This window comes from Monoraphidium neglectum (genome assembly GCF_000611645.1).
Source record: "Monoraphidium neglectum strain SAG 48.87 unplaced genomic scaffold scaffold00264, whole genome shotgun sequence".
Lineage (NCBI taxonomy): Eukaryota > Viridiplantae > Chlorophyta > Chlorophyceae > Sphaeropleales > Selenastraceae > Monoraphidium > Monoraphidium neglectum.
In genome coordinates, this window is record NW_014013364.1 from 1 (window position 1) to 23,091 (window position 23,091).

Sequence of the window (23,091 nt, forward strand, 5' to 3'; positions counted from 1 at the left end):
TTGATTTGCTTGGTGGCTCTGTGCTTGCTGATATTGTTGCCCCTTATGTGTATGCTTGCTGGCAGATCCGTTGGAAGGTTAGGAATGAGGAGGTCCGCTCTAATGAGCGCGAGGCCGATGGCAGTGATGCTATGGTATGAGTAACTTATCTATCCCATCACAACCGCGAACCCCGTCGCCGCCGCCACCAGCACCAGCAGCGCCGCCTCCACCGACTTCGGCAAGGTGCAGGCCTGGCTGCGCTCCAAGCCTTTCAGCCGCGCCAGGCCGTCAGCCGCCGCCGCTTCCGACATCGCCAGCAGCACCGACGACAGCCCGTCGTCATCTTCCTCCGCCCCTGTGAGCTGGACGCCCCTGCTGAGCTCCAGCGTCTTCTTCTCTGTGGCCGCCCACTCTGTCCTGGCGCTGCGCCGCGTGCACCAGGCCCGCCTGCGCCACTCTGACGTTAAGGAGGGCAACCTGCTGGTGGGCCGCGACGGCTACCTCACACTGAGCGACCTGGGCGTCACCGGCCGCGCGCGCGACCACGGCCTCGACACGGAGAGCTCGGCCTACTACATGGCCCCGGAGCAGCTCGCGCCCAAGTCGCCGCAGCGCTCCATGCGCGTCGCGCTTGCCACTGTGGGGTGCACGCTGCGCTGCACCGACAGCCGCCCCATCGACGTGTGGGCGCTGGGCATGACATTTGTGCGCCTGCTCGTCAACCCGGCTGACTACGAGAGCGCCTATGACGCCATCCACGCGGGCTGCTGGGTGCCGCCGGCCCACGTTGGCCGCGAGCTTGCGCACCTCCTGAGCTGCATGCTGCGGCGCGACCCCTCACGCCGCATCACTGCCAAGCGAGTGATGCGCCACCCCTTCTTTGTGAATGTGGACTGGGCTGCGCTGGAGGGGCGTGGTGGTGAGATGGCTGTCGACCTTGGGCAGGCGGCGGCGCTGGGCAGGGCCTGCTACGGCTTTGCGTCCTGAAGCGAAGGGGCTTCATTTCGGGGCGTACGCGCGAGGGTGCGGCAAGCTTTGTTGGCAGGCCACAAGTTTGCGTTTGCAGGGACTTGGCAACATGTTTTTCCACAGAGGTTTGTCTGAGGGCCTGCAAGGAATGCCTATCTTGCAGAACAAGGGCACTCTGAGCTGTTTCTTCTTGCCCATGATGCAGTCTGAACATCAGCCAGTTGTTTGTGCAGCTCACCCCTAAGGGAGGCTTGAGCTTGGTATCCTCTGTTGTGCATGGCAGCCTGGCGTCGGAACGCGCAAATGACTGCTGCAAGGGCATGTTCCCAGCTCGCGCCTTTTTTCCTGGCAATGAGGGCCGTCAGTATGAATTGCAGTGCTCTCAGCCCTTGACGCCCTGTGACGTCAACCCCCGGTGCAAAGCGTGTCTGAAAAACATCAAGGGTCCCAACCACTTCTGTACAGCTTCCTGCTTCTTGGCCACTGCTCTCAAACTTGTGCAATGTGATTCTCAAGCCTGCCCATGCCCTTGATTTGCCAACAACATATTGTTGAATGTTTTGCCGCACCTATTGGATCTGCGACAAGCACATGAATCGCCCCATCTCCATGTCACAGCCAGGAAGACAAAGCGGTTACATGAGACTGATTATCAAGCAGGCAGCAGCCTAGCGTAAGGGCAACACAACAGCCACAAACCCCTGTGCAAGTGCTGCCGTCAAGTGCAGTTGAAGCTGCCACTAAGGATCAAGCTGAGGCAGGCGGTGCTGCCAAGTGGGTGCATGGCGGTACACGCAGACATGGAGCCTTTCCAGGGGCGAAGCCCCCTATTGTGGTGGATAAGCTTGTGATGCACGAAAGACAACAGAGCTCAACTGCACAAAAAACAGAAACAAAATACGATGATCAAGACATGGGAAACTACAGCAAAGACACACAAGCATACAGACATGCGAGCCCAGAGCCAACTCCAGACAGCAGTTTGCGCCAGACCGCACTGTTGCGCTGGCCTCCTGGGAAGCAGCCAGGGGCAGCTGCGGTCGTGGCCGACACCGACCCGGCAGCCCCTGAGCAGCGCGGCGCCCAGGGGCGCGAAGTAGGCCTAGTAGTTCATGGTCTGGCGCGCCTGCACGCACTTGGCCATGGTGGTGCTGGCGCGGCTGATGGCGTCTGTCTGGAAGAACGACTCGATCGTGGTGCGCAGGGGGCCGGCCGCCGCCGGCTTGGCGCCGTCGAGCGTGCGGGCGTAGTGGCCGTTCATCCACACCGCGGGCTGCGCCTCGCTCACGACCGCCAGGTGCGGCGCGACGTCCGCCAGCCGCCGCCGCACCGCGTCGACGTCGTCGTAGGGCAGCGGCGCCCCCAGCGCCTCGCTCACCGCGCGCAGGATCTTCCAGTCCTCGCGCGCGTCGCCCACAGGCGGCACCGCCGCGCGCGTGCGCTGCACGCGGCCCTCCAGGTTGACGTACGTCCCGCTCTTCTCGGTGTAGGCCGCGCCGGGCAGCACCACGTCGGCGCGCGCGGCGCCCTTGTCGCCGTGGTGGCCCTGGTAAACCACAAACGCGCCGTCCGGCACCGCGGCCGCGTCGTAATCGTCGGCGCCCAGCAGGTAGACAAACTCGGCCGGCTTGGCGCCCGGGGCGCGCGACGCGGCGGAGGGCGCGAAGCCGATGTCGAGCGCGGCGACGCGCGAGGCGGAGTCGTGCAGCACGTTGAAGCCGTTCCAGCCGTCGTCGCGCACCACCAGGGCGCCCTCCACCAGGCTGTGCAGTGCCTTGACGAGCGCGTCGCGGTCGGGCCTGGCGGGGCAGGGAGGAGGTGGGGTGAAAGCGTGGGCCACGAGGGAGTTTAGTTGAGCCGAGTCAGCGGTGGAAGCAATGGATTCAGATATATAGGGGAGGCCGGGACGAGATTGTGAAGTCACTTGCTGAAGCTGATATGCAAGCACCTGCACGCACTGTGAGGATGGAGAGGCCTGTGCGCGAGGGCCTCGGCGGTGCAGTGGTGCTGAGGCAGCCAGGACCATCATGCCATGGCACAGCCCTCCCTCTGCTGGCCAACACAACTGTGTAACGCTTGCCAACCACCACCCCAGGGCCCCCATCCCCCACCTGTTGAGCACGCCAGGTCCGACGATGACCACCGGCCGCTTGGCCGCCTTGAGCGCCTCATAGAAGGGGCTCCCCTTCTTCAGCGCCGCCAGCGCCGCGGCGTCGGCCCCCAGGTGCTCGTAGGGGTAGGTCAGGTCGGCCGCCTCCCCAACCAGCCCGAACCTGCAGCCGTCCAGGTAGGCCTTGCGCAGCCGCGCGTTGTACACCGGCGCCTCCACGCGCGGGTTGGTGCCCACCAGCAGCACCACGTCCGCCTGCTCGAGACCGGCAACAGTGGTGTTGGCCACGTAGGTCGCGCGCAGGTCGGCGCTCAGGTCGGCAAAGCCGCCCTCGTGCCACAGGTTGCCGCTGCCCAGGCGGTTGAAGAGGTCCTTGAGGGCCACCATGGACTCGGCGTCTGCCAGCTTGCCCGCGATGGCCTTGAGCTGGGTGCCGGACTTGCCGGCCGCGGCGGCCCGGACGGCGGCGAGCGCCTCGCCCCAGGTGGCGGGCTGCAGCTGGCCGTTGGCGCCCTGGAGGCGAGGAGGAGGGGGGGGGCGGTGTGAGGAACAGGCGACAGCGGACAGCGGGAGAGAGGAGAGGTGTGCGGCAGCCAACCGGTGTGACAGCGGCCCTGGCGGAACAAAGGGAACGCCCCTGCCATACCGTACGTTGCCCTCAATCAGCCTGCGGCCACACACCTCTTGCCTTGCTGCCATCACAACCTCAATGCACCCCCACCGCTAGTAAACTGCCAAGCCTCTCCCCCGCAGCGCGCCCCTCCCCCCCCCCAAAAAAAGCGGCGCACCTTGACCATGGGCAGGTTGAGCCGCTGCCTCTTGAGGCCGTCATACTGAAAGCGCGCCTTGTCGCTGATCCACTCCTCGTTGACGGCCTCGTTGAGCCGCGGCACGATGCGCATAACCTCGGCGCCGCGGCTGTCGACGCGGATGTTGGCGCCCAGCGCGTCCGACACGTCGATGCTCTCCGTGGTCTTGAGCTCCCAGGGGCGCGACGTGAAGGCCGCGGGCTTGGAGGTCAGCGCGCCCACGGGGCAGAGGTCGATGGCGTTGCCGGAGAGCTCGCTGGACAGCAGCTTCTCAACATCTGGGGGTTAATGGGGGAGGAGGAGCGGGGGTCAGGGCAGGGGTTGTCGGGCCGGGGTTGCTCATCAGTCACAAGGGGTGGGAGGGGTCAAGCACGCCTGGAGGGGCCAGAGGCAAATTGAAGGATGCATGCAAAGTCGAGCAAGCCAAACAGCCAGCACAGCCGCTTGCATCCGTGCGGCAGCCCGGCTGCACGCCCAGCCACGTCCGCTGCAGTGGCTGCAGCAGCATGTCGAGCCAACCGCCCTCCTCCTTGGCTGCCCCCCGCCCATGCCCCCTCAGCCGCGGCGCTCACATGTGCCGATCTCGCTGTCGCGTCCGCGGCCCGTGACGCCCATGTCCTGCACGCCCGCCACCTCGGTGCTGAAGCGCACGCAGCGCGTGCAGTGGATGCAGCGCGTCATGACCGTCTTGACCAGCGGGCCCACATTCTTGTCATGAACGGAGCGCTTCATCTCTGTGAAGCGGCTGCGGTCGGAGCCAAAGATCATGGCTTGGTCCTGCAGGTCACACTCGCCACCCTGGTCGCAGATCGGGCAGTCCAGCGGGTGGTTGATCTGCGGGGGAGTAGGAGGGAAGATAGAGAGATGGGCAAGCGGGTATATACCCTGCTGGAGGTCGGTCAGCAGACCTCGGAAGCCCCCAGCAAGGACGGCTACCAAACCACGCTGTTTGCAAGCCACCAACCTGCCAACCCTTGATGCGCCTTGGGCTTCCATTGCGCAGCATAGCTGCTGGTTGTGCTCACCGAGCTTGCCGGTTGGACCCGCCTGCTTGCCACCCTGCCCCCAGAGCCGAGACTCGCATACCAGCCCCACGTTCGCTGCTGCACCCCCGCTGCACTTTGCCTTTTTGCGGGCCCAGTGCCTCAATCCCCCAGCAGGCCCACCAGCAAGAACTCCATGACGCCCTCCCGTGCCTTCTTGACCAGCGGCGTGTCCGTCTTGATCTTCATGCCCGGCCCAGCAGGCATGGCGCACGACGCCACAGGCTTGGGGCTCTTCTCCACCTGCACGCATGGGCAGCGTGATGGCCGCGTCTGTATCGCAAAGAGGAACGGCTGCTCTGTGGCGCGCCGCAACATTGGCTGGCAACGTGCCCACCACCAGAGGCATGCGCGCAACTGAAACCGCTCCGCCGCAGGGACCTTGCATGCAGCCTGCTCACCTCCACAAGGCACATGCGACAGTTGCCCGCCACTGAAAGCCTCTGGTGGTAGCAGAACCTGCAAGGGCCACAGCCAAGGTGCGCTGAGTATCAGGGCCTGAAAAAGCATGAAGCCAACCACCCCACTGCTCTCACAGATGTACCGCACCTGGGAATGTCAATCCCGGCTGCATCGCAGGCCTGCAGCACGCTAAAACCTTTGGGGATCTGGATGGGCTGGTCGTTGACAAACACCTGCAGCAGCAAGGTCGCAGCAAGCGGCGAAGCAGCAGCATGTGCGTCAGTGGTGGCGCAACCGCGGCCCCCGGGAAATGACTGCTGCAGGCACAGCGCGACATCCTCAACGCATCCGATGCAATATGCAGTACTTATGGCATCAACCAGGACGGACGCGACGCCGCGTGGCTCACCTCGATCGTGTCAGGCTGCGGGGCTGCCTGCTGAGCCACGTACGCGGAGGTCTGCAGGCCACGCTCCTGCGTGTAGTGCCAGCCCGCCCTCCAGGCGCGGGCGACGGCCCGCTTCATTGCAAAGCTTGGCAGATCACGGCTTGTAACAGATCAAGAAACCCCGTGGGTGGCCAGGTTGGTCAAACAGAAGCCTGAATGCCGCTGGAATGACGCGAAACCTCGAAGGCTCCCGGATGTGACATGCGGCAGGCAGGTGCCGAGCATCTGCTGCTGCCCTGCCCTGCTGGCAAAACCTCATAAAGCAGAAACCGGTCAGCATGCAGCGCATTTCCTCCATTCCCAAGGTGTTCCCAGGTTAGGTACAATCCCATAGACTGCGATGGCGCTGCAATACACAATCAATCTGCCCCCCAGCAGCGTGCGAGTTCAAGTGACCGCGGCGTGGCTGCCCGACGCGCCAGCTCCGCCGATGTTCCTGAAGCGGCCCCCACCTTCTCCCCACACAAGCGAGCCGCCATGCGAGCTCGTACTCGAGGCGACTGCTGCAGGCAGTCTGTGTGACCTTGCTGTCACCCTGCGCTGCAGCGCGCGGCTCATCGAGCTGCGTGCTCAGGGCGCAAGCGACCGGGAGCCGCAATACATCGGCACGTCGCGCGGCGAGCCCGCTGCTGAGCCCAGCGCCACGGGGCCCATGTTTCAGTTCGTCATCCCCCTGCCGCCGGGGTGTGTGCTCATGCGCCTCAAGCTGCTGTCGCTGGCAGACAAGGGTTGCTGCAGGCTGGAGCACCTGGAAGCAGTGGTGCAGGGGCAGCCGCAGCCACAGCAGCCACAGCAGCAGCAGGAGCAGCAGGGCCGCAGCGGGACTCAGGGTCAAGAGTCTGAGGGAGGCGTGCCAGATGGCCGTTGCGCACCTCCTGCCTCCGTCGGCGCGCTTCACTCACAACTGGACGAGCTGCGGCTCCTGGTGAAGCATGCTGCAGGTGCGTTGCTCTGTTGAGGGGCAGTTGAGTCCCTGCGTCGCGGCATTCGCCTCGTGCATCTCAGTGTGATTTGGTGCATTTGACCCCACCCGCACCTTGCTGCAGGTAGCGGCATTGCGGGTAACGAAGCGGCACCCCTTCCGGAGTCATTGAAGCTGCTGCAGTCCAAGCTACAGGGCTCGGGGACGGCACCTGCGGCTGCAGTCCAAGCATTCGCTGCAGCCGTGGCTAAAGGTGTTGTGCTGCAGCAGCAAGAGCAGCACCAGCACCGGCAGTCAGATCTTGGGGTCAAGGGCACATCAGCTGCGAGCTGCAAGAACACGCGGCAGCAGGAGCTTTGTAGCATCAGCGGCGCACACGGTGGCGCTGACAGGGGCCCTTCTACATATGCCCTCTGGATTGTGGAAAGGGTTGAGGCAACGGTGCGAGCGGCGGAGGACCGGCTGCACATGAGCATAAGCCGGCTGGTGGAGCGCCTTGATGCTCTTGAGGCGCGGCTGATGCCTGCCAGTCAAAGTAACTAGCAAAGCGTTCGTGTCACAAAAACCTCACAATCAGCAATAAAAGTGACATTTATAAATGAGCAACACGTATGGCTGGGCGGCAGGAGGCAGACAGTCATGTGTTGACAGCGCATCCATTGCAGCCACCAGTTCAATCTTTGTGGGTGCACCGAAAGTGCCTTGCGCCGCGCCGGAGCCTATTGCGGCGCGGAGCCGCCAGCTGCGCGCACGCTTTGAGGCGGAGCAGCCTGTCTGTGCGAAGCAGGACCAGCGCTAGTGCCGCGACATGAAGGAGGATGAGGACTGCAAATCACATCTGAAGGCTCACAAGGTGTGGATGAGGTCAGTGGAGCTTGCCTGCATGCTGCCCCACCAATCTCTTGCGGGCGCAAGGAGGAAGCGCTACTTGGGTCCGCCGACCACCAGTGGTACGGATCGTCTCTGGTGGCCGGCCGGCTCCTCACAAGCTCACCCACCCTCCGCGCGAAAGCGTCCAGTCCTTGCTGCCACCGCAGGCAAACCACCGCAGTTGCAACTGTGGTTGACGGTGTGTGTGTGTGTGTGTGTGTGTGTGTGTGATGGGGACTTGCTGCTGATGCCTTGTGTGTGGATATCCATCTGAACCTGCCTCCTGGCATTCACCATGCTCGATCCCACCCAACCCTGCATCTGCACTTTGTTGCACCACACTCTTGTGCGCGCTGTGCTGGAGCCATTGCTGCGTGGCCCAACCCTGCCTTCATGGCACCTCTCGTGCGTCGTAAAGGCCTTCAGGCCGCCGAGCAGCTTCCGCAGGTAACCATGCACTGTCGCAGCTGCGCATTGTGGGTTGATTATGTGGCCATTTCTTCACCAGCAAGCACATCGTAAGAATCTTCGTGCAAATTACACACCGGACCAAACACCAAACATACATCAATTTTCCGAACAAACAGAGTAATAACGCGCTAGCTAAAGCAGATTGGATCTAATATCAGTATCCGCCGCCGCCACCGCCGCCACTGCTGCCGCCGCCTCCGCCGCCTCCCTCCATCTCCTTGACAGCAAGCGCGTCCGCCATCTTGGACCTCAGCTCTGCATACTCCCCCTGCAGCGCCTTCACCGCATCGGTGAACGCCTCCTGCGGCCCCTTCTCGCCCTCGCGCTTCGCCCCGGCGGACGCGCCGATGGTCTGCACCTTGATCAGCATGCGCGGCTCCAGAGGGTGCGGGATGCGGTAGCCGGAGAAGAGCACGGCGGGGTCGCGGTGCAGCTGCATGCGCACCAGGTTGCCGAGGGTGTGGTCCTCGCGCTCCACGGTGTAGGTGCCCGCGTTCTCCAGCTTCGTGTCGGCCACATACTCGAGCTTTTTTGCATGCTCAGGCAGCACAAACCGCTCATAGCGGTCCGGCTGGTTCATGGCCGCTGCGGAGCTGCTGCGGCTGCCGCGGGCTGTAGCAGCACAGCGGCTGCAGGCCGGTACGGACGGCTAGGGATGACCCACTGCCAGTGCTCAGCCGGCGTTGGCGGGGGAGCTGCACGCTGAGCTTGTTTGTCAGCCCTGCAGGTGCATGCGGTCCCCAGGTTGCAACCATGAGTTCGCCGTGCATGATCCTGCAACATGCCCAGCCGCTCAGGCAGAACTTGCAATCTATCATCACAGCGGGCCTCTCACCGTTCCAAGAGCGCTTGCTGCCTTGTCGACTGAGCAGCGCAGCATGCAGCGGCGCGCCACACGCAATGTTGCCGGCGACACCCGGCACTTGCGTAAGTGCCTCCTTGTGAATGCACGTGTTTGCTGGATGTTGGGCGGGTGGCCAGCTTGCTTTTCACACACGCGTGCAAAGTATGATCTGTGTGTCCAGATCAACGACGCAATGCCCGTGATACAGATGTCAGAATCGGTTGACGTATCTTGGATCTCAAGCCAAACTACGTGTGCACAATTTGCTTCATGCCGGTGAAATGGCTAGATGACTAGATTTATGTCACACTCTGGTCAGCATGCTTGTATTAGGATCTTGCATTGTGATTTGGGCTATACAACTCCTGCATTGCCAGGGCGGCCGTACACTGTGGATGGCCGAGACGCCGGCGCTTGGTGCACTGTGCCGAGTGAGCCCTTGCAGCATCGCCCTGCCTGGTCAGCGTACAGTATGCGGATGCTGAGCTCCGCTCGAGGCCTGGCGCGCTGACAGGCTGGATGCTGCTTTGAGGAATGCCGGCAGCTTCGAATGCACAGGTGCCAACAGTGCAAGGAGCTTGAGGAAGCACGCACCGCTGGCGCAGCCGAGTCAGCAGGCCGGGCGGGTGACACTTGCAGAGGGCTGTCTCCCGCCATAGCTGACAAGCTCCCAGCGCGGGTCAACGCTGGCCGCGGCGCCGAAGGCGCTCCCGGGCAGCTGTGTGCGGCAGGCGCGGGCAGGGATGCGATCTGGCTGTGCCGCGTGTTCGTGCAGGTTGTTGCGGAGGATGCGCAGCTGGTGGACGAGCGCCCAGTGGTGCTGGGGGTTGAGCGGCTGGTCGCGCTGCATGACTGCCTGGTAAATGCAAGGTGGGTGCAGCGTTGGGAGTGCAAGTTAATCCCTGCGCACCATCCTCAGATCACGCACGATGTACGTAGCTCATCTTCGCATGCCCCAGTTCCGTCACATGCTGCAGGCCAGCTGCGCCCACTGCGGGCAGAATCAAAACCCTCGCATTCGCAAGCCCGCCCACATCGTTCCCATGCTGCCGCCCCCTGTGCCCACGCAGCTGCGCGATGCAGCTGGCCTCAACACCATGGCTCATCTGCTGCTGCAGCTGCGCGCTCTCGTCACTGCACAGCTGCGTGCATCGACTGTCGGCAGCCAGGGTCCCGCTGCTGCGGTCAGGGGTGGCGTTGCGAGCAGAAGCTGTAGGGGGGCCATCAACGCTGCAACGCAGCTGGCATCATCTGCCTAACGTACAGCCGGGCTGCGGCTGGCGTTTCGCTGTGAATCCAGCTTTTGGTGCGGCTGAGTTTTGCTGTCGCATCAGAGCCACACTGGCAGCAGCATGACCAGCCTGAGGGCAGCCCGATGCGGTCACGTTGTCGCACCAACACTGCAGAGGTTGTGAGTGCTGTTGGGCAGAGCAGTTCATCCCATGCAGCGACGGCGATTGCCGAGACAAGCTAGCATGCACAATGTGAGTTGCTTTGTTTGCGTAAAATCTTGCCTGGCACCTAGAGGACCCTTGCCATTGGGCTGTAAATGCACAGAGATGTTGCCGGGTCAGTGCTTGATTATTCATTATTTGTCCATACCAGTATCATGTGGCCCAGGCATTTTGCGTACACAGATTTTATGTCATCGTGTGTCTGCCACGCTTTTCAAATTTTGACATCAGCCAGGTGTTACTACGGTACAATGACTACGGTATCATCAGGCCACAAGAGCCTTGCAAATTGCAGGGGTGGGTGACTATCGCAATCCAAGTGGCGAAACGGCCGTGAGATGCAGCTTCATACCACACTGTACAAAAGATTTCTCCACCGCATGCGTCCGCAAGTGCTGAAGTCGCCTGGCATGCTGCTGATAAAAGCATAGCCAACATATGACAACCCATGCATGTACTCATCCAGTCTCTCCCCACACACATCAGACACGCCACTGCGGAACCCCTGTACAGCAAGCAAAATTGATGGCAGCCTTGCTTCACGCCTTCAACCACCCCTCTGCACATGCACGCTGCAGCAGCTCCGCGCCGCTGCTGTCCTGCTCTGTCAAAGACACCAGGACATCGGCGCGCGACATCTCAACCACCGGCCTGTGCGTGACCTCGCAGGCAAGGCCGCTGGCAACGGCGACCTCCTCGGTGATCTGCTGCATTGCCAGTAGCTGCAGCAGCACCACCAGTCGCCGCGGGCCCTCAGACAGCTGCCGCATGCGCGCCACCGCCCTTTGCGCTGCCGCTGCGAGAGGCGCCGGTCCCCTTCCACCGCCCCTGCCGCCCCCCTTGCTGGTGTGGGCCTTGGAGCGTAAGCCCTTGTCCCTGGACGCAGCGACCACGTTGCTGCTGCTGGTTGCGCGCCTGGCCGCATCAGTCATGCGCTCCAAGGCTGCGGGCATCCACGCGAGTGTGTGAGGGATGGAGGGTGGGGCTGATTCAGACAGCAGGGCTCACCAGCAAGCGGCAAGTGTGGCGACGGTGCAACAAGGCAGGGGAGGGAGAGCTCTCTTAAGCCATATGGGCAGGGCACCATCACATGGGAAAAGGGCTTGACAACGCCCAAGAGGGCTGCTGACGCACGCAGCGGCGATTGCGTCCGTGCACAAATCACGCTGCGCGCTGTCGCAGCCCGCGTGTTTGTATGCAGGTGCCCTTTGCCTCAAACACACCGCCCCTTACAGTGACACTTTGCAATGCATGTGGTACCGCAATGCCCATCCCTCACCTCTTCGGCTGGGTAACCTCCCAAGAAAGACAAACGCCTTGAAGTGGTCTCTTGCAGGGTCCCACTCGGGCCTCCAGGTCGTTTTGCCGTTCAATGCAGCCGTCACCCACTCCAGGATTTGCACATTGCGCAACAGGCCCGTCTCGGCCTCGCTCAGGCCAGCCGCCGACTCAGCAATCAACGCCGCAGCCCCCACGCTCCCTCGGAGGCCGCCCTCCTGTTCCCCTGGACCAATGTCCACCTCTCCTCGCGCCTCTGCCGCGGTCTCGCTGACCTCTTCTGCACTGCCACCCTCGAAGCTGTCCCCAAGGGCCGGCGTCCACGTCCACTGCCAGCCGCCCGCCTCCTCCTGGCTGTCCACCTGCACCTCCCTCTCCACACCTGGCACAATTCGCGTCACGCTCGCCAGCAAAGCCTTCACGGTTTGCTCGGCGAAGGCGGCAGCGGCCACCTCGCCAGCGCGCTCTCCTGGGCCGTTCCGCCACGCCGCTGCGTCCGGCAGGACCAGGGTGAGCTGCTGGGCCTTCTCCGCGGCGCGCACCGCGCCCTTTGCCAGACGCCCCACCCTCGCCACCGTGTTGCTGCGCTTCTGGCTGGGAGAAAGGGTCATCAAGTGCGACCGCACGTCGACGTCAAAGCCCCTGTAATCTGAGGAGAGCGAAAGGTCGAGCAGCAGCAGCGGCAGCAGCTCGCGCAGCGCGCCCCGCAGCTCAGCCGACGCCTGCGGGGAGAGATCCGCGCCGTCCCCCCAAGGGGCCATGCGCAGCAGGGGCGAGAGCTCCAGGCCGCTTTGATGCAGCAGCCCCGCCGCCTCGACGCGCCTCGCGAGCGGCAGCGCCGCCAGCGGCGCACCCCTCTCGCGCAGGCTGCGCACGGCCTGCATCCAGGACGCGGCGAGCGCCCCCAACATGCCACGCTCCACGAAGGCAGCACCCTCCTGGAACGCCGCCATGGAAGCCTCGGCCTGCGTCCTGCACGCCTCTGCTAGCTCACTGCTTAGGCGCCCCCACAGGCGCGACAGCGCCCCGCCGGCAACCGCCTTGAGCCCGGCTGCGTTCCCCACGCTCACGGCCAGGCATGCAGTGCTGAAGGGTGCCGCCGGGAGCTCGGCGGCTCGCAGCAGCGAGCTGGCCAGCGTGAGCAGTGCGGCGGGCGGCCCCGGCCAGCGGCTGACGTGGGCGCGCGCCGCTTGAGCCTGAGGGTGCGTGCTGCCGCCGCCTCCCCCTCCACTTGATGCCTGTGGCGGGGCCGCATCGACCTCTAGGGCGCCAAGCTCGGCGCCGCTTGAGCCGTCATCCCCATCAGCCGGCTGCTTGCCCGCCCACGGCCAGTACCACTGCCTCCAAAGCGAAGCGTGCGTCAAGCCGCCAGCGGCGCGAACTGCCGCTGCAACCAACTCGCTTTCCAAGTCTGCAAGCGAGGTCGCATTGTCGCCAAGGCGACCGTACGTGGCAGCATTGTCGTCGCTGCTGCGGCCGCAAGCCAGGACGGCCGCCGTCATGTGGCGCAGGTGGGACAGCCGGAAGACGGCTAGGAGGGTCTGGTGTGGTTGTGTGATGCGTAGCAGTGGTGGTGAGTTGGGGTTGCACACCAGCGCGTCAGGTGGGGGCGAGACAGGTCTAAGATTAGAACAACAGCTTGCGCATGGCAGTGCGAGCGCAAGCTGCTCGCCTCAGCACCGGCCTGCCAAGCGTCGCCACGCGCGAGTGCGGCTGTCGTGAGATAGGCCCCTGCTGCAGACAGTGAGCTCGGCCGGCATCGCATCAATGCCCCTCAAGTGGCCTAACGGCAGCCAGGCCGCACCTCGTAGAGGTCACCCCCTGGCGCAACGTCCTCATCAGCCGCTGCGCCCCCACCGTCTGCGCCGCTGCCGCAGCGCGCCGCGCAGCCCTCCACCACGCGTCCCAGCCAGGGCAGTTCCAGCGACGCAAAGCAGGGCTCCTGGTAGCAGGGTGCGAGCGCACGCGCCAGCTGGGCCAGGCCCTCGTCGCCCGCAGCGGCCGCGGCCACTCCGGCTGCGGTTGCTGCGGTGCCCGCGGCCGCTGTACCATTGGAGGCTCCGTTGCTGGAATCCCAGGCGTCGTCTGTGTCCAGGCGGCGCAGCAGCGCGGCCCAGACGGGGCCGCAGGTAGAAGCTGTGTGGGGGGTGAGCCCAGCCTGCAGCATGTGCCTGCGCGCGGAGGGTTGTGCGATCAGGTTGGTCAGTTAGCACACGTCCGAGACCGTCGCTTGGTCAGGATGCGAGCAGGCACGTCGCAGGCCTTCGACATTTCATCACTGTCAGATGGGTACCTAGGCCTGGAACGCGCAGACAGCAACACAGAATGTGACGCTGTGGGCTGCAAAAGTGCCCACCTCAGCAGTGCCCATGCCTCTTGGGCCTCGAGTTCGGCAGCCGTGTGCGGCGGCAGAGCAGCGAGCGCGAGGCGCAGCACTGCGTCGGCCGAGGGTTCACCACTGAGGGCGCCACCTGCGCTGAAGGCGCCTGCCAATGCCAGGACCTGCGTAGGCGCCGCATGAGTGGCAACCCGTGGTGCGCGGTGAGCAACCTGCAATCACCACATTTTTGTATTGCATTGAGACAGGGGTCCCAGAGTATAACAGATTGAGTGTCACCGCGTTGGGTTGTTCACATAGCTGAAGGGGCAGACCTCCAGCGTGTTGTTTAGTCGCCATTTTGCTGCTGACTGTGGGTGAAGGCGGCAGGCCCTTGCCTCGCCACTGGGCGTCTGGGAGGCTGTGCGGATGCCGCTCACCATCCGGCACGACAGTGTGTCCCGTGTGCTTGCACCGAGCCGCGCCTGCAGTTTTGCCATTAGGCCGGCAGGCAGCTGCACCGACTGTGAGGCGGCAGCCAGCGCGACACCCTCCGCCCGCGAACCAGGTGCGCCGCTGCCTGATGTTTGCCGTGCCAGCAGCAAGGTGAGCTGGCAGAGTCTTTCAGAATCCCAAGGGTCCGCGACTGATGTCTGAGCCACGGACACGACGGCCGGTGCTGCCGACGGTGCTGCGGCGAGTTCGGCGAGGGATGTGAGAAGGCCTGCCGGCAGCGGCGCTGGCGCTGGCATCACGCCCTGGTGGCCGTACAAACACCAGAGATCCCGCACCAGCCCGACGGCGTGCTGAGGCGCAAGAGCGCACGCGCTGCGCTCGATGCTGGCCAGAGCGCGCGACAGCCACCTACGGCAAGAAGGTGTGGTGCGGGGAGCAAGCACGCAATCTCCACACATGCCATCTTGCCGGATTGATCAGACAAGGTGAGCACGACTATGTGCACTGACTAACATGAGTGATGTAAACACCCGCTGCACGCGAGCCTGCTTGTGAATCTGGAGGAGCGATGAACAACCAGAGAATGTGCTGCTTGCATATCATGCATGTGAGTGCTTCCCGCAAGCATTCAGCCCTCAAGGCGCCCCAAATGCACGCTCACCCGTGGTCCACCAGTTGGCCCACCCTCACGCAGTAGCCCAGCAGGCTGACAATGAGCCGCGCCTCCTCGGCATTGCTGTCGCCGTCCACGGCCGGCAGCCGCGCCTGAAGCGTGGTGAGCGCGGCACGCAGGCTGCTGTTGTCGTTGTCGGTGGCGGCGCCATCGTGTTGCTTGCTGCCGGCTGACATTGTCGCGAACGCTGCCGCTGGCAAGGGCCCAAGCACGTGGTAGCTCAGCAGGTGGCCAGCCAGCTGGGATTGTGATTTGGTAGATGAGATGAGCAAGTGTAAAGGTCAGCTGATGGAAATGGAAGTGGTGCACCGATGACTTGAGCAGTGTACCACTACTGCTCTCAAAGACATTGTCAGACATCCAGTCAGGCGCAGCAGGTGCGGCTGCCAAACGTTGTGAGACTTGTTTGGAGGCATTATGACAGGCATCATGGGGTGGCGGCGCCTGGCGTCACCAGGAGAGTTGCCCGCACTCAGGTTATCCAACGCAAGTGGCGACCTTCTGGAATGGACGGCAACCAACCGAAACCAGTGCCAGCGTCCAGTGCGCCCATTCTTCGCACCTTGATTGCTTCGGCAGCTGGCATGCGCTGCGCCCACACCGGCGGTGCCGCAGCCCAGCCAGTGCGCGCCTCGGCCGCCGGCGGCCCATGCCCCACCATCAACAGGGCCGCCAGTTCCCAGGAGGGCAAGGGTTCCCGCGGCGCCTGTGCGACGCCACGCGAACGAAGTAGCAGCAGGGCAGCTGCCTCGTCAGAAACCAGCTCCACATGGCTTGGATGCAGCGCTCGAGTGCGGCGGCCGCCCTCGCCGCTGTCTCCGCCGCCGCCGCCGCAGCCGCCGTCGCCGGCAGTTGGCTGCGCCGACTCCAGGTCTGACAACCAGGCCGCCGTGAGCCCGCTGCCAATCTGTTCTAATGCTGTCTCTCCCAGTGCCAGGCCCGCGACTGCCAGGGCCGGCAGCCGCAGCAGCGGCGCCGGGAGCAGCCTCAGCACGTGCGGCCGCAGCGCGTCAGCGTGGAGCATGGGTGCGACGTGAGCCCACGCCTCGCGTGCAGCGGCCTCCACCGCTGGTGCGGCGGCTGTCGCTGCAAGTTCAGCCGTCGAGGAGCCGCCGGATCCAAGCTGTACCGGGCAGACTGCCTCTGTCAGGAGCCACAGCAGCCGCGCACTCTCAAAAGCGTCGAGGGCTCTGACCTCCTGCGCCGCCGCCGACGCCGACAGCGGCGACAGGTGCGTGAGCAGCCCCAGGAGCGCTGCAGAGCCTGTGTCTGCCCCTCCTAATCCCCAGCGGCAAAGGACAAACGCGCGGTCAACAGCCGCGCCGAACCGCCACGCCTGCGCCTGCTTGGGCTCCTCCTGCTGCGCCTCCACAGCACTGCTGGAGCGGGTGCGGCTGCGGCTGCGGCCGCGGCTGCGATGGGTGGTGCTGGCGCCCGCCTCGGCCGCCAATCCGGAAGGCTCTGCGCTGCTGGACTGCAGTGGCGCGATTGCATGATGCGCCTCTGACCCCAGCACCGCTAGTACTGCGGCAGTGGGTGGGCCACTTGAAAGTAGCAACCCCGCTGCAGCCGCCTCCGGCTGTGGGCGCCACCCAAGCGCATCCAAGGCGGCCAGCACCGATGCCAGCAATTCTGGTGCCGAGGGCGGCATCGCCTGCGGAGAATCCAGCGCCCCAGACGGCGGTTCGGCGGGATTGCCGCCAATGCGTACGCTGGAGTCGCGTGTCGCCTCTCTGGCTGCGGCCTCTGCGATGCTGGAAAGCAGGCCTGCATGAGACCACCGGCATCCGGGCTGCTGGACGGCAGGCGTCATCGCATCAAGCAGCTGCGACAGCGTCAAATGAGCTGCCTGCCGCGAGGCCGCCCGCAACAGCGCGAGGGCGGGGCCGTTCCCCAAGCCCTGCGCTGCGCTGATGCCGGCGGCGCTGCCTCTGCGCCCCAAGTGTGCCGCGGCGTCAGCCACGCGCTGGAGCTCTGGCAGGCGCAGCCCGCTGTTGTCGCTACTGGTGAGGGCAGCCTTCCGCAGCAGCATCTCGGCTGCTGCTGTCGCCTGTGGTTGGAGGTGACACACACTGGGTGGCTGGTCGGGCCAGCGATCAGTGCTGTTGATGCAAGAACCAGCAAGGCACGCCACCAGGCATTTTTGTGTGCCTGCCCCTTGCCAACTACGCTGCACTCGGATGCTCAACACGGGAGAGCGCCTGCACACACCGTCCTTGCCTGTCCTTGCGGCTTGATTCCAGGTGTGCGTACATGGTGTGGATGCGATTGGGCCGGCAGTTGGCTGCGCACGCCCTGCTGCGCACCTGGACAGGGTCAGTTGCCAGGAAGCTGCCCTTCAGGGCGTCCAGTGCCTCCACCACCAGCCGTGGCGCCAGCTCCCGCTTCAGCAGCTCCCCGCACGCCATCTGCGCCAGCCGCTCATCCAGGGGCTGTCCTTTGAAGTGGCCGTCAAGGGCCACGAGGAGGTACACCTGGTCAGGTGTGTGCAGTGTCGGTAAGGGTGTGGGTGGGTGTCCGCATGGCCAGCGTAGGCGAGGATGCAAAATGCGCATGTATAGGCGGCAGCAAGGACAATGGCTCGGCAGACACGCACTCTGCTGAGGACTTTAGTTGAGGGGTACACGGTATGTGCCTGGCATCACAAGTATCGCGGCAATCGCTTTTGGACGATCAGCGCCAACTGCAGCATCGCCTGCAGCGCGCAGCCGGAGGGCCCCAAAGACTCGAGCGTCAGGTAGGACCGCCCCAGCAGCAGCCACGCGCACCAGCTCCTCGTCTGTGTACTCCCCCAGCTGAGACGCCGCGACGTGCGCCCTCGACCATTCACCCGCCAGCCCTGCCGGCTGCTGCGCCCCCAGTGCCGCGAGCGCTCCAAGCAGGCGCCCCGCGCCTATCGATCCCAGCTGCTGCAGCGCCTGAGCGCCGTTGGTGGAGAGGGCCTTTGCGGCGGCTGCTGCCCAGAGCCTGGGTTTGATGGCACCGCCAGCGGCTGACGGCTCCGCAAAGCCCAACAGCACCACCCCCCACGCCGCATCCGCGATTGCTGCCGCGCCCATAGGCACCAGGCAGTCTTGGCAGACCTCCGCCAGAAGCTGCACCGCCTTGCCCCTTACTGCTCCGCTGCCTGAATCTGCAGCTCTGCCCCTGTTCAGCCGCCCCAGGGCAAGCACCATCGCCGCCAGCCGGTCCGGCGCGTTGTGCGCCAGCGCCGTCAGGCTGGGCAGCTCGCAGACCTCGGCGGCAAATTGCCTGATGCGCTCCGCTGCGGTCTTGGTGGCTGGCGCATAGCCTTGGAGAACCAGCCCCTCAAGCAGGGAGCAGATCACCAGGGGATCTGTGACTCCGGGGTCGCGCGCCCGCCGCAGCCGGTCGGCGGCAAGCAGCAGGCGGTCCCAGGCTTCCGTGCCGCCGCTGGGTGCAACGGGCCGCGGCGACTGGGCGTTTGCGACGCGCAGGAGGGAGAGTAGCGCCTGGGCGTCAACGTCGGCCCTGTTGCAGTGCGGGAGGAGGCGGGTGCGCGGCCGGGCGCGGAGGGTTTGCTGGTGGGTGGGCTTAACAATGGGAAGCGAGCGCAGCGCATCGGTGATGTGTGCAAAGGGAGCAGGTGAAGGTAGCAGGCGCAAGAGGCTCAAAGCATGATTCTCTGGCATTCTGGGGGATGCAGCGCCGCATTAAGCGGTGTCCAAAGGTCCAAAACACATTGCTGCAATGCTTCCAGACACAAAGCACGCACAGCGGGGAAGCTTAGCCAAACTGAATGCCGCATTAGCAAGGAAGGCATCCGCCCCTGCTCACTCGGGTGACCGCATAGCTGCCAGGGCCGCGTCCAGCACTGCCACAACCCACTCCCTCGGCGCCGCCAGCACGCGCTGCGCCTCTTCGCCTGCCTCCCCTGGCCCGCCGCCGACCCGCGCACCAAGCCGCACACATCTGTCCTCCAGAGCCGCCGCGGCGGCCGCGGGTGTGAGCTCTGGGAGCGCGGCGATTACGCGCGCCTCGACCGCGCGCAACAGCTCCTGCGCCTCGACCACGGCCCCCAGCTGCTGCTGCGTGGACTGCAGGATGGCGTACGGCCAGAGCACTTGGTCTGTCCGCAAGCCCTCCAACCCGGGCTCCAATCCGCCTGCAGCCCCGACGCCCGCCTTGAGGGCGTCGAAGTAGTCGCACAGCCGCGAGAGCAGCCCCAGAGCCTGTGCTGTGCCGGCGACCGGCAGCGCGGCGTTCACAGCGCTGCACACGAGGGCTGCGTGGTACTTGGAGCCCGGCTGCACCGAGTGACTGAGCAGGCCGGCACCCTCTACTTCGAGGATAGCGGCGAGCTGATGCTGTGTGGGCGGCTGGGCCACGGCCTTCAGGAGCAGCAGCACCTGCGCCACGGCCTCCGCGGCCGCCGCCTCGGCGGCCTGGGCCGCGGCCACGTCCGCCGCGGGCTGCTTTGCGGCGTCTTTCTTCTTCCCCTTCACGCCACTGCCAGCTGCCGCGCTGTTGCCAGCCGGCTGCACAGGCGGGCAGCCGGCGGCCATTGCGGCCTCACACTCTCTCAGCGTGGCGACCACTTCGAGGCACAGCGCGCGGATGTTGCTGAAGACGCAGCCGTGGCGCAGCAGGGCGAGCTGGACCCTGTGGCTGCTGCGGTCTGATTTGACGGACATGCCCGAAACTGCCTGCTCGATATCCCACAGCTGTTCACTTTTGGGGCGGTACTGCAAGCAGCAGGGAGGGAGGTGCACCGCCCCCGCGTGGGGGCGGGGGACGGAGGGTGTGCGTGGTGCGTGAGTACACAGTGGATTGTTATCAATGGAATTATTGGGTGTTTAGTTGTGTATTGAGAGAGCTTTGACTCGTGAGTGTGCACGCATTCACGTGCGCGTGTGAAGATATCAGGGCTGCAGTGCGCGCAGCCCCCGCTGACATGCTTGCAACCTCCCCGTTCCCGCACCTGCCACTCTCCTACAATGATCTCCACCAGGTCAGCAAGCTTCTCCCCAGCTTCCCTTGTAGCCAGCTGGGCGACTTCTGCACACCGCAGGAGCCGCCGCGCCAGGCTGCCTGAGGGCGCCCAGGCGCCCTGGTGCAGGCGTCGCTGGCTGTTGAAGCCGCGCGCAATCTCGACCGCAACGGCGCCGCGGCAGCGCTGCTGCGCCGCGTCCTGCAAGAGTGCCGTCTCGCACGCGTGGAGCACGCCGAGAGGGAGCCTGCGGGCACCAAATGATGGCAGGGGCAAACGCACCAGTTCAGGTGATCAGGCTCCTTGGGTGATTTTGGTCTTGGGTGGAAATCAAATTTTCCAGGACCAACGAAGACAGCTTCCTCTTGCACACGCATGACACTCCTTCCCCCGGGTGGGCCACTACCCGGCACTCTCCACCACCACGTGAACACACAACCACAATATCTGTTTGAGGCTTCCGGCGCAAGCTCATCCTGACTGGCTGGGCCTGAACTTGCACAGGCCGCTCACTTGTAATCGGCAAGGCTGCAGGAACGGAGCAGGACCACCGCCTCAGACACGTCCAGAATCGTCCTGTTGCTGCCCTTTGGCTTGCCACCATGCTTGCCGCCTGACGTTTCCTGCACAACCGCTTCTTCGATTGCCCCCACCACTGAACCAAGCCACGCCTCAGCGCCTGAGCTCTTCTTGCCGCCGCGCTTGTCGGTGCGCTGCTGCAGCTCTGGAAGCAGCGGCAGTGCCAGTGGCAGCAGATCCACCAGGCGCACTGCGATAGATGCAGGGGAATTCAGCGTGCAGGGTGCTTTGATTGCAGGGCGGTAAGCTGCAACAGGACGAGTCAACAGCGTCGCGTTCACGTCTGTGCTATTCAATTGGTCATGGAAGGAAAGCTTCCAGCCAGCATTTGTCTCAGCCAGTCATAACCAACCCCCAGCACTACTTCAAAGGCCCACCTGGATCTGTGCAGGCAGGCGCAGCCGCGGCCACACCCGCCAGCACATTCACAAACCAGGCCTGGCCCAGCATCCCAGCTGCCTTGCCGACGGCTAGCCACTTGAGAAGGTCGGCGACCGGTGCGGCGGCCAGGCGTGCTGGTTGGCTGGGCTCCGCGTGGCTGCCTGCATGGCTGGGAGTGCTGCCGCGCCCGCCCTTTCGGGGACTCTCGCCGGCAGCAGCTCCGGCCGACCGCGGCTCACGCCGCGAGGCACCCGAGGCGCCAAGTGTGCAGCGCTGCAAGTGATCTTGTACTGAGCCTGCCACCATCATGAGCAGCTGTCGATCCTCGATGACCGCGGCCTGGCGAGGCCCCAGCGTGTGCACCAGCACCGACAGCGCCCCTAAGTCGGGCCGCCGCAGGCGCTGCGTCTTGTCGTCTTGCGCAAGCAGCTGCTTCATGCGCGCGGCGAGCGCTGTGGACGGCAGGGGTACGGTCAGGCCGGTTGTGGCGGAGGCAAGCTCTGCCAGAGAGGCCAGGGTCTTTGCCTTGGCCGTCGCGGCCTCAACTGCATCTGCGACGCGCTGCGCCGGAAAGCTGCTGGGGAGCGGCTTGTCTCCTCGCACGAGGAGGGCCGCCACATCTTCCAGGCAAGCGGTCAGGGAAGCTGCTGATAGATCCGCCAGCTTTGGGAGCAGGCGGTCAAGCGCTTCCAAAGTCAGGTCCTGGTGTTCAAGTGCAGAGTTTGAGGGCGAGAGAAGTTCAGGTTTGACACGCACATGTGTGGTGCAAACCCGTCGCGCAACGAGCGTCAGGAAGTGTGCGTGCAAGGGCAAGGGATGTTGCAGGCGTGACAACTGTTACTGGGGCGTCCCAAAAGCGAACTGCTTCTGCCAGAGCTCGATCAACACACAAGTTGAACGCGCGCCAATGCCTGCCCTTGCCAGCGAGCCCGTTCCAAACCGTGGACCAATTGTAAGCCCCTGCAATTGCTATTCTACAGCACCATGCGTGTGCTCTGTGTCACCATCAAATACCAAACCCTGCCCGCGGCCTTGGGCATAAAAGAAACCCAAGCTTGGAGGGCAGCTAGCCCCCACTGACCTGGATGGTTGCGGTGTCCTTGGCAGACATCTTGCAGCGCCGAAACGCGCGCAGCACCTGCGGCATCACCAGCGGCTCCTGAAGGTTGTCACCACTCTGCAACCAGACACCCCGCAGCTTGCCCCACGACTCAGCGGCTTCAAGCTGCTTCAGCACTGAAACTGGTTCCATGCCGCGGCCGCTGCTCCCTTGACCGCCTCCGCTGTTGCTGCTGCCGCCTGGCGATGGAGGGGTGGGCTGGGGTGCCGGACTGCCTCGCCGCTCAGGGCGGGGCGCGAGGCCACTGCTGCTAAGGCTGCTGGCGAGGCATGCTGTATGGCGGCGATGATGCACTGAAACCCAGCTGTGCAATGACACTCGGCCATGCAAGGCGCCTGCGTGCAGGCGTGCCCACGGATGTGCTGGTGCGGGTGGCGTTCCCCTGCGGGTGCGGATTCACTTTGTCAGCCTGCCGCCATGCCAGAAGGTGCGATGACTCGTTCAAGTTTCCGACATATACATGTCAGTGCACACCTCATTGTTGGCGCATGCTGTTGATCGTTGCTGGTTCGAGGATCGAGACCCACCGACCGACCGCTACCGAATCCGAGTAAGCAAAAGAGTGAATGCGTCGACGATGAAAAAGCGATCGATCAATCCCTGAACAGCTTGCCTGCTGCAGAGTTGCCACTACACGTGCCGAGGGTCGTCACCCTTGATTTGCAAACAGACAACTGAATGTGCGATGCGTCGCCATGGCTTCGCCTTCTCCGAGGCCGTGCTGCAACAACTGAAATGCATCACTGCACAGGTGATCGTAGAACTGACAAATGGTATAACCAAGGAGTTGCCTGTGCCCCGCCTCTGAAGGAGGGCCAGCGAGGTCAGAGCTGGATATTATGTTCGACTGCTCACACCAAGCAAGTGGAACGCAGGGGTGGGTGCAGGACGAAGAGCGAGCTGATGCAGCGGAACGGGTGGTGCGTACGACTTTGCTCAAACTGATTACGTGAAGGGAAGTGCGCCGGCGGCTGTCGACAAAAGTGCATGGGTTTGCAAAGCACTGCTGCCA

At 64.3% G+C, this 23,091-nt stretch overlaps 5 protein-coding genes across 5 annotated transcripts; 1 reads left to right on the forward strand and 4 right to left on the reverse strand.

The window, feature by feature from the left end:
* Positions 1-51: 51 nt before the first annotated feature.
* Positions 52-969, forward strand: MNEG_2351 (hypothetical protein; the record flags this gene model as incomplete). Its single annotated transcript, XM_014049167.1, has 2 exons — positions 52-77; positions 201-969. The coding sequence occupies 2 exons, from the start codon at positions 52-54 to the stop codon at positions 967-969; spliced, it is 795 nt and encodes a 264-aa protein (XP_013904621.1).
* A 1,084-nt stretch (positions 970-2,053) lies between these two features.
* Positions 2,054-5,841, reverse strand: MNEG_2352 (NADH dehydrogenase (ubiquinone) Fe-Sprotein 1; the record flags this gene model as incomplete). Its single annotated transcript, XM_014049168.1, has 8 exons — positions 2,054-2,750; positions 3,063-3,574; positions 3,850-4,148; positions 4,443-4,704; positions 5,037-5,156; positions 5,315-5,372; positions 5,463-5,548; positions 5,725-5,841. The coding sequence occupies 8 exons, from the start codon at positions 5,839-5,841 to the stop codon at positions 2,054-2,056; spliced, it is 2,151 nt and encodes a 716-aa protein (XP_013904622.1).
* A 2,339-nt stretch (positions 5,842-8,180) lies between these two features.
* Positions 8,181-8,606, reverse strand: MNEG_2353 (hypothetical protein; the record flags this gene model as incomplete). The annotated part of the gene is made up of 1 exon (XM_014049169.1): positions 8,181-8,606. One exon carries the CDS (start codon positions 8,604-8,606, stop codon positions 8,181-8,183), a length of 426 nt encoding a protein of 141 aa, XP_013904623.1.
* Positions 8,607-10,863: 2,257 nt separating this feature from the next.
* On the reverse strand, positions 10,864-15,224 carry MNEG_2354 (hypothetical protein; the record flags this gene model as incomplete). The annotated part of the gene is made up of 6 exons (XM_014049170.1): positions 10,864-11,267; positions 11,604-13,143; positions 13,407-13,773; positions 13,959-14,104; positions 14,360-14,783; positions 15,037-15,224. 6 exons carry the CDS (start codon positions 15,222-15,224, stop codon positions 10,864-10,866), a joined length of 3,069 nt encoding a protein of 1,022 aa, XP_013904624.1.
* Positions 15,225-17,144: 1,920 nt separating this feature from the next.
* On the reverse strand, positions 17,145-21,028 carry MNEG_2355 (hypothetical protein; the record flags this gene model as incomplete). The annotated part of the gene is made up of 7 exons (XM_014049171.1): positions 17,145-17,150; positions 17,355-17,522; positions 17,817-18,540; positions 18,847-19,754; positions 19,991-20,246; positions 20,513-20,768; positions 20,956-21,028. 7 exons carry the CDS (start codon positions 21,026-21,028, stop codon positions 17,145-17,147), a joined length of 2,391 nt encoding a protein of 796 aa, XP_013904625.1.
* Positions 21,029-23,091: the final 2,063 nt, after the last annotated feature.